This window comes from Phycodurus eques, chromosome 3 (assembly GCF_024500275.1).
Source record: "Phycodurus eques isolate BA_2022a chromosome 3, UOR_Pequ_1.1, whole genome shotgun sequence".
In the NCBI taxonomy this organism is placed as follows: domain Eukaryota; kingdom Metazoa; phylum Chordata; class Actinopteri; order Syngnathiformes; family Syngnathidae; genus Phycodurus; species Phycodurus eques.
In genome coordinates, this window is record NC_084527.1 from 5,542,979 (window position 1) to 5,556,522 (window position 13,544).

General features: G+C 44.5%; 1 protein-coding gene across 2 annotated transcripts; it reads right to left on the reverse strand.

The window, feature by feature from the left end:
- Positions 1–518: 518 nt before the first annotated feature.
- dnajb5 (DnaJ heat shock protein family (Hsp40) member B5) lies at positions 519–12,986 on the reverse strand. 2 transcript variants are annotated; one of them, XM_061671718.1, is made up of 5 exons: positions 12,895–12,986; positions 12,497–12,627; positions 11,100–11,352; positions 9,611–10,272; positions 519–1,321 (listed from the first exon to the last, which is right to left on the reverse strand). In XM_061671718.1, exons 3-5 carry the CDS (start codon positions 11,308–11,310, stop codon positions 1,088–1,090), a joined length of 1,107 nt encoding a protein of 368 aa, XP_061527702.1. In that variant the 5' UTR covers positions 11,311–11,352; positions 12,497–12,627; positions 12,895–12,986; the 3' UTR covers positions 519–1,087. The 2 variants fall into 2 exon arrangements, with proteins under 2 accessions (XP_061527702.1, XP_061527703.1); XM_061671719.1 differs by lacking the exon at positions 12,497–12,627 and having other exon boundaries at positions 12,895–12,902.
- Positions 12,987–13,544: the final 558 nt, after the last annotated feature.

Sequence of the window (13,544 nt, forward strand, 5' to 3'; positions counted from 1 at the left end):
TTGTTTTGAAAAAGCAAAAATATAAATAAAACTGACCTGTGTGTTGCCCACAAAAATCTGGAGGAACAACTGCGGGATACTTTAACATACTGTAGTCTCTTTCCTCAAATAGTGGCCAGGGGGGTATTTAATTAACAGTAGAGTGTACCACACATTTATTAGAGGTAAGGGGGATTATTACAGAGGAGGCTTTTATTTGTCTAGATGCATTTTGAAAATAATATTCCCTAATATATGATTTATTTTGTGGAAATGTTTAAAATACTGAACAATGGACCCCTGCGGGGCCGGACTGGGAATAGCAAAAATACGCCCTTTATAATTGCATTATTTATTTATTTATTTTTCGGATAAATGTTTTTTTTTTTAAACCCAAGACATTCTTGAACAAGTGGGGATAATACCACCACTAAGCGTTTAGGAGTTGGTGCCCCCCCCCCCAAAGAAAAAAAAAATATAAAGAAAAATAAATATATAAAAATGTTTTTCAAAGAAAATGAAAGAAAAAAACATGGGGGAAAAAATCTGCGGGTAGGTTAATCCGTGGGTGCCAACCCGCGAGTATGCAGGGATACACATATATTATTATACTGTAATTATGTGATACCAGTATCACATTGTACAACACCAACATCCATCATTTCGCAGTGACGTCTGTGACGTGATGCAGCCGGCAATGAATTGATGCATGGCGTCTATGAACTATTTGTGGAAGTACACTCAAGCCATACTTTATTTTCCTTCTCCTGTTGCTCAATAAAGGTAAACAAATTGTTAGAAATGTCTCTTGGTATGATGCAGTGTAATTCTACCCCACTGTAAACCACAACAACAGTAATAAAGATTGTGTCTCTGATAGTGTCAATCAAAACCTTTGTCAAGGCCGAATTCTTGTTCCAGCTCTTACACTGGATCTTATTAGATTGTGCATTTTTATCGAATAAAGTGTCAGGTGAGTGTATAATTTCATAGCCTCCAAGCTGTGAATCCAGACAGTACCTGTAAAAATGCTGAGAAGAGAAACAACGATCATGGGAGGGTTCACATACTGGAGGAGAGGATCCAGATCCATCTTTGTACGTAATTCTTATGATGGAGGAAGGTGCAGTCTGATAATCTCTTTGGACTGAGGCAAGATCCTGTCCGGGAAACGCACCGAGAACTCCAGAATGAGATCACCGCGTTGCGAGGGGTTCTTGGGGAACGGCAGGCCTTCCCCTCGGAGTCGCTTGACCGTCCCGGGTTTGACGATGTCATGACAGGGCAGGGAGATGAGGCGCTTTTCCAGCGTGGGGATGCTGACTGTGCAGCCGCACAACGCCTGCAGGGCAAAGACGAGACGCTGAAATCTCTTCGAGGGAATGAAATTCCAGAGCCACAAGTAAATTGATGCCTTCATGTTTACAAGGACTATACATCAAAAAAGTTAGTTATCAGTACCTGATACTAATGAGTAAGTACCTTGATGTGCGTGGAAAAAGGGCTCAACTCTTTATAGGAGCAACAATGTGGGGCTCTGTCCAGCGATTAAGAAAAACATGACATGGAGTGGAAAACCTTTCAGTGCATGTGCAGTGTGTGTGTGTGTGTGTGTGTGTGTGTGTGTGTGTCCTTGTTGGAGGAGCTACACATTGCACAGGGGACTAATTTTAGCAACCTTCTCATAGCCAGCACTAATGAAGAGAGGCAGGAATCGGCTGCGCTCGTAAATAGTTGGAGGAATTGCCACACGGTCTGGCAGCAAAGACGCACGCACACAGTCCTGAGCGAAGCTAACGTGCATGTTTTTGGAAATGTGGGAGGAGGCCAGAGTATCTGCCGAAAACAGGCGAAAACATGCAAACTCCACATAGGAAGGCCTGAGCCCAGAATTGAACGCAGAACTTCGCGACTGCGAGGCAGACGAGCTAACATGACTTAAAGTGAACGTGAAGGATCAAATTGATGTTTGCGGAGTAAATGCAAAAAAAAAAATATTAATAATAAATTGCATTCTTTACTAATATACAGTATATTCTGTTCAAAGTATTTAGAAATTGGTAATATAAAATGTAGACATTGCTCTCAGCATAAAAGCTCAAGCTTGCTAAACAAAACAACAAAACAGTTGAATATGATTTCACATCTAAAGGGTGTTTCCATCCAAGGCAACCAGACATTGATGTAATGATATGATGTAATATTGATTTTGGCTTGACGGACGGCTGCTCAAGCTCCAAGTTAAGCCAGTCGCTGTCATTAACACTCACACAATGTTGCGCTACTTTTAGGGGATTTCAATGTCTCGTCTGGTGGGAATTTTAACCGCGGCGGTCAGACTTGTGCACTTCGGGGGAGGTTCAGGTCAGCAGAGCGGTGGGCCGCCCACCAGAGGACACGCTGACTTTTCCAAACATGACATCAGGCGCTTTTTACCCACTGAGCTGCAGTACTGAGTTTGTGATTGTAATAAACAGTACTGGCTCATCGTCATGGTTACAACGACACACGAGATGCCAGTTGTAAAAGCCAACCAAGCCAGTGTACAAAATATGGACTAAAGTATCGAGACACACCTTTGAATCAATAGTTATATCCCCTGAATATGATACAACACAATACACACACATTATCGATCCATCCATTTTCTTAAGGCGCTTGTCCACGTTAGGGTTGCGGCTGAGGTTTAGGCTATCCCACCCACACCAAGGGCTCGTCATCAGCCAATCGCACGGCACATAAGACACACACACACAGATTCACACCAATGGACAATTTAGAGCCACAATTCGAACCTGGGAGTCAGAAGTGCTAACAACTATTCCCACCGTGCTGCCCTAGATACACAATCAAATGTCATTTTCTATACATCAAAACCATGTGGGAACTGGAATGCATTTTTTTTTTTTTTTTTTTAAAGATCTAAGACTGATTAAATATTCTTTTTTTAAGTTAATATTACTTGAAAACTAAGTATGTATGTACATTTTAGCACTTCAGTACTTGTCCTTATTCTTGGCGGCCTTTCTGTATTTACAAGCTGAAACGCAGCCGTCATCCGCTGCCAGATTGATAGCATGTCTGTCCCCAATCCTATTCGTGGATATAAAAACTGAGGGCAGAGCATGGGAAGTCCAAATCAAATGTGCTTCACTCTCACTTAACTGCTGTCACAAGGTTTGAAGCACAGAATGACATTGGACACGCTATTAGGTACGCCTGCACCTTCGACTGAGATCCTGTGAAAATGATTTGTTTACCAATATAACGTGCTAAGTTTTGCCGGATAGAGTTTAAAAGTATATATTTTATTTTTATTTTATGTTTACTATTGTGGTCCTAGTTTGCAGTTGTGTGGAAGTGCACTCCTATCATATAGCATAAAGTTGTTTCTAATAATTTGCCCTTGTCATGCAGCTAAAAAAAAAAAAAGAACCTAGGATTAGTTGTAAATATCAGCATGTATGTATTCTACGGAGGCTTTACACGATCAGGATTTTTGGGGCCGATCACCGATCAGCAAGTTTAAAAACCCGATAACTGATCACCGATCTGATCACAAGATGGAGGAATGTGTCCATTTAAATGACCTGTTCGTTTACTGTATATACTTGTGTACTTAATTGCTCAACAAATTATATTTAAAATAAATAATGTGTCTTTTTTCCCTCTATTTATGCCAGTGAGGCATAGAAGAACAAAGAGAAGAGAACAAATGATAAATGGTCTTCTATTAGATGGCAGGAAGTACATACAGTAATTAATGTATCCACTTTTTGTGACATTTTTGTTTGTTGGTGTGCCGTGAGGTTTTCCAATTGTAAAATATGTTCCTTGGCTCCATAAAGGTTGGAAATCACTGCTCTCGTCAGATCGTGTAATCTAATCAGTCAGGTCAAACCAACATTACAACGTGACAGAAATAATCGGTGCTAACTTACTGAAATTCAATTACTTTATTTTTAATTAAATGACTTCACCCACACCTGAACCTGAGAGCATGATTCGACAGAACGGCGGCATGTTTACGTCCAACCGTTCGTGCTAGCACTAGCTTGCTAGGCTGCAGAACGTTTCGTGGCCTGCCTGCGAGCCGTATCGTATTCAAAGTACGGGAACATATCTCAAGCAAGCCTTAAACGAACGTCACCACCAACACACGTTTCCCCCCCATTTTGTCCTTAGAATTCAAAGTCGGCGCGCTCCGCTCTTGTTCTCGTCGCCACGGTAACAAGTGTATCCGGTGGCATTTGAGTTGACAAGATCAAGCCGAATGATCGTAAAAAACGGGATGGAGTGGTATACATACATACAAGATTGTATTCCAGTAGTCTGACAGTGCCATCGTGAAAGAGCAAATTTGTCTTGTCGTCTGATCCGGGCATCACGTGTTGTCTGTCTCAGACGTGTTGTCTGTTCCGCCCAGCCGACATGTTTAGTTTTTTTTTAAATAACTAAATTAGCCGTCAGATATTTACAGTACTACGTCAAAAGACACGCGACAAGGCTAAAAATAAACTAGCCTTTGGAATCAAATATCAGAATCAGAATCATCTTTATTTGCCAAGTATGTCCAAAAAAAACCACACAAGGAATTTGGAGATAGATGGTAGATGGAGCCGCTCCAGTACGACAACAGTCAATTGACAGAGAACACTTTTGAGACATAAAGACATTGAGAAAAACAGTCACTGAGCAATAAAGTGTTGCTAGTTGTCTGGTAATGCCGGTACAATTAAAAAATTTTTTTTTATTTTTTTTACAATTGTGCAAAAAGATGCAGAGTCCTCTAGCACTTAGAGTAGTTTGAATGACTAATATAGCAATAGTCCGGTGCAATGACCATTGTGCAAAGGGCGCCGAGACTTCAAGGAGTGTATGCGGTTTAAAGTGACGAGTAGCGCGGTAATGTGGGACAATGTTGATTGTGCAAATCTTGCAGATACTCTTCAGTCAGTGTGCAAGAGGGGCAGATGCTACTCTGGCATGAGTGGCCAGTATTGGTCAACAACAGATATACAAATAGTGCAGCGTGGCGAGACTACTACAGTGAGTGCACGAGTATGTATAATTGGCCCGACAGAAATGTGACAACAAACTCAAGACAAAAAAAATTGGCAATGGAATTGGAGGTTAGCTGTTTAAGAAGTTGATTGCAAGAGCGAAGAAGCTGTTGGAATGTCTCCTCGTTCTACAACCCCAATTCCAATGAAGTTGGGACGTTGTGTTAAACATAAATAAAAACAGAATACAATGATTTGCAATTCATGTTCAACCGATATTTAATTGAATAGACAAGATATTTAATGTTCAAACTGATAAACTTGATTGTTTTTAGCAAATAATTATTAACTTTGAATTTTATGTTCCAAAAAAGCTGGGACAGGGTCATGTTTACCACTGTGTTACATCACCTTTTCTTTGAACAACATTCAATAAACGTTTGGGAACTGAGGACACCAATTGTTGAAGCTTTGTAGGTGGAATTCTTTCCCATCCTTGCTCGATGTAAAGCTTCAGCTGTTCAACAGTCCGGGGTCTCCGTTGTCGTATTTTAGGCTTCATAATGCGCCACACATTTTCAATGGGCGACAGGTCTGGACTGCAGGCAGGCCAGTCTAGTACCCGCACTCTTTTACTACGAAGCCACGCTGCTGTAACACGTGCAGAATGTGGTTTGGCATTGTCTTGCTGCAATAGGCAGGGGCGTCCATGAAAAAGACGTTGCTCGACCTGTATGTACCTTTCAGCATTAATGGTGCCTTCACAGATGTGTAAGTTACCCATGCCATTGGCACGAACACAAATTCCTTGTAATTGTACATTGAGGAACATTGTCCTTAAACTGTTCGACTATTTTCTCACGCACATGTCCACAAAGAGGTGAACCTCACCCCATCATCGCTTGTGAATGACTGAGCAATCGAGGGACGCTCCTTTTCTACCCAATCATGGCACCCACCTGTTCCCAATTAGCCTGTTCACCTGTGGGATGTTCCAAACAGGTGTTTGATGAGCATTCCTCAACTTTCTCACTCTTTTTTGCCACCTATCCCAGCTTTTTTGGAACGTGTTGCAGCCATAACATTCTAAGTTAATGATTATTTGCTAAAAACAATCAAGTTGATCAGTTTGAACATTAAATATATTGTCTTTGTAGTGTATTCAATGGAATATAGGTTGAACATGATTTGCAAATCCTCGTATTCTGTTTTTATTTGTGTTTAACACAACGTCCCAACTTCATTGGAATTGGGGTTCTAGTTTGCATTGATCGGTAGCGCCTACCTGAGGGAAGGAGCCGGAAGAGCTGGTGACCGGGATGCGGAGGGTCCGAGAGGATTTTGCACGCTCTTGTCTTAGTTCTGGCAGCGTGCAAGTCCTCAAGGGTGGGTAGGGGGGTACCGACAATCTTTTCAGCAGTTTGGATTGTCCGTCGCAGTCGGAGTTTGTCCTTTTTTGTAGCAGCACCAAACCAGACTGTGATGGAAGAACACAGGACTGATTCGATGACCCCTGTGTAGAACTGTCTCGGCAGCTCCGGTGGCAGGCCGTGCTTTCTCAGAAGCCGCAGGAAGTACATCCTCTGCTGGGCCTTTTTGAGGAAGGAGTTGATGTTGGTCGCCCACTTAAGGGCCTGAGAGACTGTAATTCCCAGGAACTTGAAGGTCTCGACGGTTGACACAAGGCAGCTGGACAGCGTGAGGGGCAGCTGTGGCGAAGGATGCCTCCTGAAGTCCACGATCATCTCTACCGTCTTGAGAGTGTTCAGCTCCAGGTTGTGTCGGCCGCTCCGCTTCCTGTCGATATGCAGACTCGTCACCGTCCTTGATGAGGCCGATGACAGCGGTGTCATCTGCAAACTTCAGGAGTTTGACAGCCGGGTGCGTTGAGGTGCAGTTGTTCGTGTAGAGAGAAGAGCAGTGGAGAGAGGACACAACCTTGGGGTGCCCCAATGCTGATGCTGCGTGTGGATGAGGTGGTTTCCCCCAGCCTCACCTGCTGTGTCCTGCCCGTCAGAAAGTTGTAAATCCACTGGCAGATGGCAGGTGAGACGCTGAGCTGGAGAAGCTTCACGTCCTGTTCGTGGATGGTTAACGCAGAAGTCAGAGGTGTGATTGTGGTCGGTGGTGCGGCCGGATGGGTGTGAGGTGTGAAAGTGTCCTTTTCAAATCTCCAGTAGAAGGTATTCAAGTCGTTGGCTAGTGTGCTATTGTTCTCAGCTTGGGGTGATCGTCGCTTGTCGTTAGCGGTAAACTGTTTGTCCAACTTTGCTGACGCGGAGTTAATGTCTTTTGCGGAGCCGATCACTGACGTCATTGATCGGATCGGCGAATTATGACATTAAAGCCGATCAGCATAAAATAGGCCGATACCGATCAGCCGATAAAATCGGTGTAAAGTCTACGTGATATGGACCTCTCTCTGTGTCTGAAATAAAGCTCTTTTCAAACCCAAACAAATAAAATGACTTGAATTGAACTAAACCCGACTCAATATGATGTTCAGTTTTACACCACCACAAACATATATTGCATATTAGCTGTGACAGTGTCAATGAAAACTGAGCATTGTTACCTTTGTAAAAGCACAGTTTTGGATACAACCCCTGCACTGGATCTCATTGGCTTGCACAGATTTATCTCATGAAATGACTGACCAGCACTGGCAGTTCTGGGTTAAGGGGGGGCAGTGCCCCCCGAACACTGTGCTGCCTCCCCTCCCCCCAGTGTGGGAAACACTGCTTTAAACAACCTTCTTTCCTTCCCACATTGATAGCATGTTAGTGCAGAGCATCTCTAATATGCAGGCTGGTGCTTGTAATTTACACTGTAGCATTTAGCATCACGTCCCCGGGGAAGGAACAAGAGCTCCTCTTTGCTTTGGATACCGAATCATTCGTCCCACTTCCCTCATATTCCCCAGTTACAGCTGCCATCCTCCCATCCAACATCTCCCAAATCCCTTCTTGAGCTGCGAACACTTTGGCTGTGGGATGTGTGGAGTCTAATCATCATCACAACACACACTCGCACATGTGTGTTCCCATTGCTTCGCAGTACATTAGTTGAGTCCAAACTCTTCCTAAAAGGGAAACTGAACAATATTATCTTGACTCATGTCCAAATAACTACTTTGACGTCTGCCACTAAGTGCCCGAAAGCGGCGGCGCTATTTGAGAGACATTACGACTTGTGTAGTTCACGGACTAAGTAGTCTGAGTCGCGCTCCCCTCCGTGACCTCGTGGGCGCAGTGAATTAAATGTGCAGCTAGTCACAGTAACAGCAGAAAAAGCGTCTCGGCCCAGTCTCTTTGACTACTAAACGTGTTTGCCAATACACGCAGGCAGAGAGGCCGCCCGCTTGCATGTTTACGTCGACCACGCGCACCTTCCAATGGGGACGCCAACGTGTCGTCACGCAGCGGAATGAACAAGAGGAGAGAGGCTGCGCTGCACAAGTCGCACAAGGACGCCGCATTCAACACAATGCTGTGACAAGAGGATTTCCTCAAGGCTGATTCGACAAAACACACACACACACACACACAAATTGTTTTAGATCATGAACCACTCAGTCGCACATTTCATGCTCGGGTTGGAGTGAAAAAAAAACTTATCTGAAAATACACTCACTCTCCACAATATTAGGTACAGAGTCCAATAGGATGCCGTGCGTACATTCTACCTTTACAGTGTTGATTGACAGCCCCTCATTTAACGATACTGCTATTGGCGACACAAATAGCAAAAATGTGCAAATAGACCCTCCCTCAACATGTGAATGACTGCCCATATTAATGTAGTTTAAACCCTAAATATACATCAAAGTATGATCCCAAAACACTTTGAAATCGAATCAAACTCATCTTACAACAATAGACTTCAATAATAAATGACTTACAGATGGTTTGATTTCGAAAAAAAATGCACCGGAAGTGCGAGGACGCTTCACAGCCCATAACAGTACGAATTACGACTTTACAATTAGCCATTTTGTTAAGGTTTTTTTTTTTTTTTTCCAGTCATACCTGGATATCCTGCAAACAACTCTCAGCTGTTCAGCCGTGAACTTCCACCATTGCCGATAGCGAGCCGGACCTTTCTTTGCATCATCTTGAGGCGTTTACCACCCTGCTTTCTCCAGCTTCAAGCTCACGAGGAGCTTTGCGTTTCCTGTCGGACCGTTATTGAAATCTCCAATCAAGTCGCTGTCAGCTGTTCTCCACGGCTAGCTACTCCTCCGCTAACGTAGCATCTTCGATGGAGCAGGTTGTTTCGGTGGAATCCGGCGTTACAGAAGGAGCGCAAAAACACCTGGACTGGCACGAATAGGTTTGCGAATAGCCGCTATTTGTATATAAGCTGATTCCCCAATCGGCAGCGGGTTTACTGTATACTTATATAATATCATAAAATAATGTTGCTGTAGTTTGCAGTGGTATAGAATTGCTCTGTCGTACTGAAAGTTGTCTATGTTTGTTCCCTTAATTACTACACTGTTCAACATAAATGTGGACACGTTGCCTTATCAATTCAGCACGAAACAAAGGCTCTTCGGTGTAGGATCTTGAAACAGATCAATAAATAAATCAGAAAAGGTAGAAATGTGATGAAACCGGGTGACTTACCTCTTTGAGGCTGATCTTGCAGTTATAAATGATATTGGAACCATCTCGCTTGAAGTGGGTGTGGCCCTTGTCTTTGAGCACAAAGGCAACGTCAGCGGGAATATTCTCGGGGGTCTGGTCGCCCTCCTTGGGGAAGGTGATCTTGGTGCCCTCCTTCCAGCCCTTCTTGATCACAATGTTGAGAATCTTATCCTCGGTCCTCAAGCTCCTCCCATCTGGGTTCAGCCTGCGGCGTGTGATCTTCATACGCTTGGTGGAGCCGTGGAAGATCTCCTCCAGTGAGACCTTCAGCTCGTGGACCACCGGGGGGTCCTGCTGCTTGCGAGCTCCCCCCGGGCACTCCGAGGGCCCGCCCCTTCGTCTGCGGCCTTCGCCCGGGAAGCCGTTTTTCATCCCTCCCGCAAAGCCAAATTGCCTCCCGAAGTGAGCGAAGTGGTCGTCGTCGTCCATGTCCGCGTCCTGCTCGGCGTCGTTAGCGTGGTCGCTGTGGAAGGAGAAACCGTTGGCGCGGCCGTGGTTGCGGTTGGAGCTGAAAAACATATCGAATGGATTGGAGCCGCCGAAGAAGGAGGCGAAGGTGGCGTGGGGGTCTCCGTGGAAGGTGTAGTGCTGCGTTGAGGTACCAGGAGCACCGGATGAGCTGCTACCTCCGGTCTTGAAACCTGTGACGAGGTCATATAAAATATGGGCAAAGTGACCATTCATTTTTTTAAATGTAAATTAGTACCAATGGAATGCTTTGGTGCACAGCGTTATCAAAGCACTGCTTTGATATTCTACGGACTTTTACAGATTTCTGATGTGACGTTTTTACTCCCTGACCTCCAACTTTCCATGTTCCGACATTTCCAGTATTTGATTTATATTTCCGCACAGTTTCACGACTGCGATTCGCGCTGCTAATTTAAGGTCCAGAGTACTCAGGACATTGCCGAAAATAAACGAGTGAGTGTGTGTGTTAACTTGTATACAGTACCTGGCCAATCCTTCCCTAAAGACACAAGTTATACACACACAAACGCGCAACCCCCCCCCCCCCCCCCCCCCCCACACACACACACACTTAGCTTGACACAAAACACCCACAGATGCAAACTCCAGCAGTCAGTGCTATTCATATCTCATCTATCTTAGCCATGTGTCTGGAAGCTTCGCGAGTGACACCCTCCAAAGTCCCGCACCCGCGTTTAAGATGTTAGGTTGGTTCGTGAGCGACTTCAACCACAACTCCGCACACTGCTGTCAACACAGCTCCTACACAACGTAATGAGCATCCAATATAAGAACTGTATCAAACCGCCTTTTCAAATACAAAAATGCCACACACTCTACATATCAAGACAGAATTTGTGACACAGCTCTTGTGTTGGATCTCATTCGATTGTGCAAGTACACTTGAAATTGTGGTAAACTACCGTAGGGTCTTTTTAACGAGGCTTGATCGGGGCAGCCCGAAAGGTTTTCTCCAGCACGTAATCCCTCGTCTTACCTTCCTCCCCGAGCTGGTCATAGACGAGCCTCTTCTTGGGGTCCCCGAGCACCTCGTAGGCCTCGGCGATCTCCTTGAACTTCTCCTCGGCGTCGGCGTCTGTATTCTTGTCAGGGTGGAAGCGCAGCGCCATGCGCCGATACGCCTTCTTGATCTCCTCCTCGTTGGAGCCCTTGGGGATGCCCAGGGTCTTGTAGTAGTCTTTCCCCATGGCTTGCCGCGCTTGCAAGACCGTCTTCCACTCACGCTGTGGCTGTGGAGGTGCGTACACAATAGTCAGGGTCTCATCCGTCACCCTATCTAGAACAAGGAACCATATGTCGTAACTGAGACGCAGCACAGGAATTCATTAATTGATCACATTTGGGTTGATTTGATGTGTGGATTTGAGATTTTGGATTCATCGTGTCTGGACGCAGCCACCTGTTTTCTATACGTACGGCTTTTCAATCAGGCAAGTATCAAATGGTCAGTGACTAACATATCAATCCCCCTTAAAAAATGAATGATTTCACTTTTTAAAATGTTTTTTATTTGATGGCTTGCCATACAGAATGTATAGATACTGTAGCTGCCCAGCTGATTAGTTGTAGGTAGTGATTGACTATAACCTTCATGGAGCAGCAACTCTCTATGCCAAATCGGATTAGTAAGAGAGTGACAAATTCATTTGAAACGAACTACATCGACTCGTACAATGAAAGCCCATGGTGAGGACTTTCCAGCTCTGTAATTATTTTGGCAAAACGCTATCGTAAGATGAAATGAGGGCCAAGAAATACGTTGGTTTCGTTCATTTCAACGTTCATTTTGTTGCACTTTTTATAGATTTCATTTGACATATTTTAGATTTTTTTTCTCTCTTCTGTTCCCCCCCCCCCCCTGCTTTAAAGTGAGGAGATAATCACTCACAAATGTTCAGCCACAGGGAGTGCACTTGAGGACTCTCCTCCAAGTCAACAGAGTGGACAAAGAGAAAACAATAATGTTGCCATGGGGATGCGGATGCTGATGTGCTGGAATCAGGTACAGTGCACAGACTAGGAATCCCCATCACCTGCTTTGTCGAAGGGCTTCTCCCAACATGGTCAGCATGCGTGAATAATGAGGAATTGCTTTAAATAATAGCAGATATTCACAATGTTATGACTGAAGGGCGTCTATTGTCCACTGCAGTGGGCACGATGAGCACAAACAGTCTGCTTTGATCACAAATACAGATACAATATGATGCGAAAATGGTCTATTAGAACAGAAAAATTCCAGTGGGAAACCCCGTGACGCCGTACTCAATATTTTAAACGAGCATAATAATACGGGATGACACGTTCAAAGACACACATTACGGTGCGTAAAAAGCGGAACTCAAAAGGAGTACAAATGGAACTGGATCGTACCGAAAGGGGACGAGGTTTTGGGTGTTCACATCACCATGGTTCGGCTCCCCCGGCTTCTCCCCCGTGCTCCGGCCCGGCTCTGTCTTCCTCTTTTACCGTTGTGCGCTGTGCCCGAACCGCCGGTTCCGTCTCTAGTGACGTCAGGAGAGAAAATAACGTGTGAGCCGAGCGGAGTGGAGGACCTCGACACGCACACACACGACACCGGTGATTTATTTTAAAATAACTCCCGACTCCGTGTGATTAATCTGGAATCAACCCCCACAGCTAAAGTATCTGTCCTGAGCCCATTTGAACTACTCTACTCAAATAAAACACCCCCAAGAGTGTGTGTGGGGGGGGGGAAATCCGCTTGAATAAGATTTTGTGCAATCAATTTCATTGAGTCATTTCCTTACCTTGTCTGCCCCTGAATCCAAATTATGCTTCTGATTTTGCCCGGAAATTCTTGTTTGAGGAAGCCCAGCCCTCATACAGGTTCTGTTCTGCCCACGACGTGTGTGCATGTGCATAGGGGCGGGGGGCGTCAGGGACATCAGGTTTATTTGTCTCGCACATCACTGAAATGCTTTTGTGTGTGTGTGTTTTGTTGTTGTTATTGCTCCCAGACACACTATTGAAACACTCACGCACATCATCCAAAAAAGCTCCCACACAGAAATGCATCCGGCATAAAAACAGAAACTGCGGCGACCCCTGACAACAACAACTCTCATATGACATACAGAGGAACCTCGATTTAACGGACCTGGATTTAACTGACAGAAAATAGTGTCCAGTCCAATCGCCCATTCCATGTACCAGTGAGGTCAATTTGGATAAACTTTGAGACTTTTCAAATATTTTAAAGCTTTTTTTTAATATATTTAATTATTATTATTTTTTTTTACTGGACTGGGTGTTTTTACTCCACAAAAAAATATAAAACAATGATTTTGAATTGTAATGGTATCGGACAATCTGATTTTACGGGTGACCCGCCCCCCCCCCCTCCCCCCTTTTAGTCGGTTAAATCGAGGCTCCCAAGGAAAGAGCGATCGTATATCTC

Bases quoted from the DNA above. Each gene is read 5' to 3' on its own strand.
- dnajb5 (XM_061671718.1), bottom strand. From the start codon at position 11,310: ATGGGGAAAGACTACTACAAGACCCTGGGCATCCCCAAGGGCTCCAAC. The intron at 10,273-11,099 runs GTAAGACGAGGG...ACCTCGTCACAG, and splicing joins TGACCAGCTCGGGGAGGAAG to GTTTCAAGACCGGAGGTAGC. The intron at 1,322-9,610 runs GTAAGTCACCCG...TTTGCCCTGCAG, and splicing joins GCAAGATCAGCCTCAAAGAG to GCGTTGTGCGGCTGCACAGT.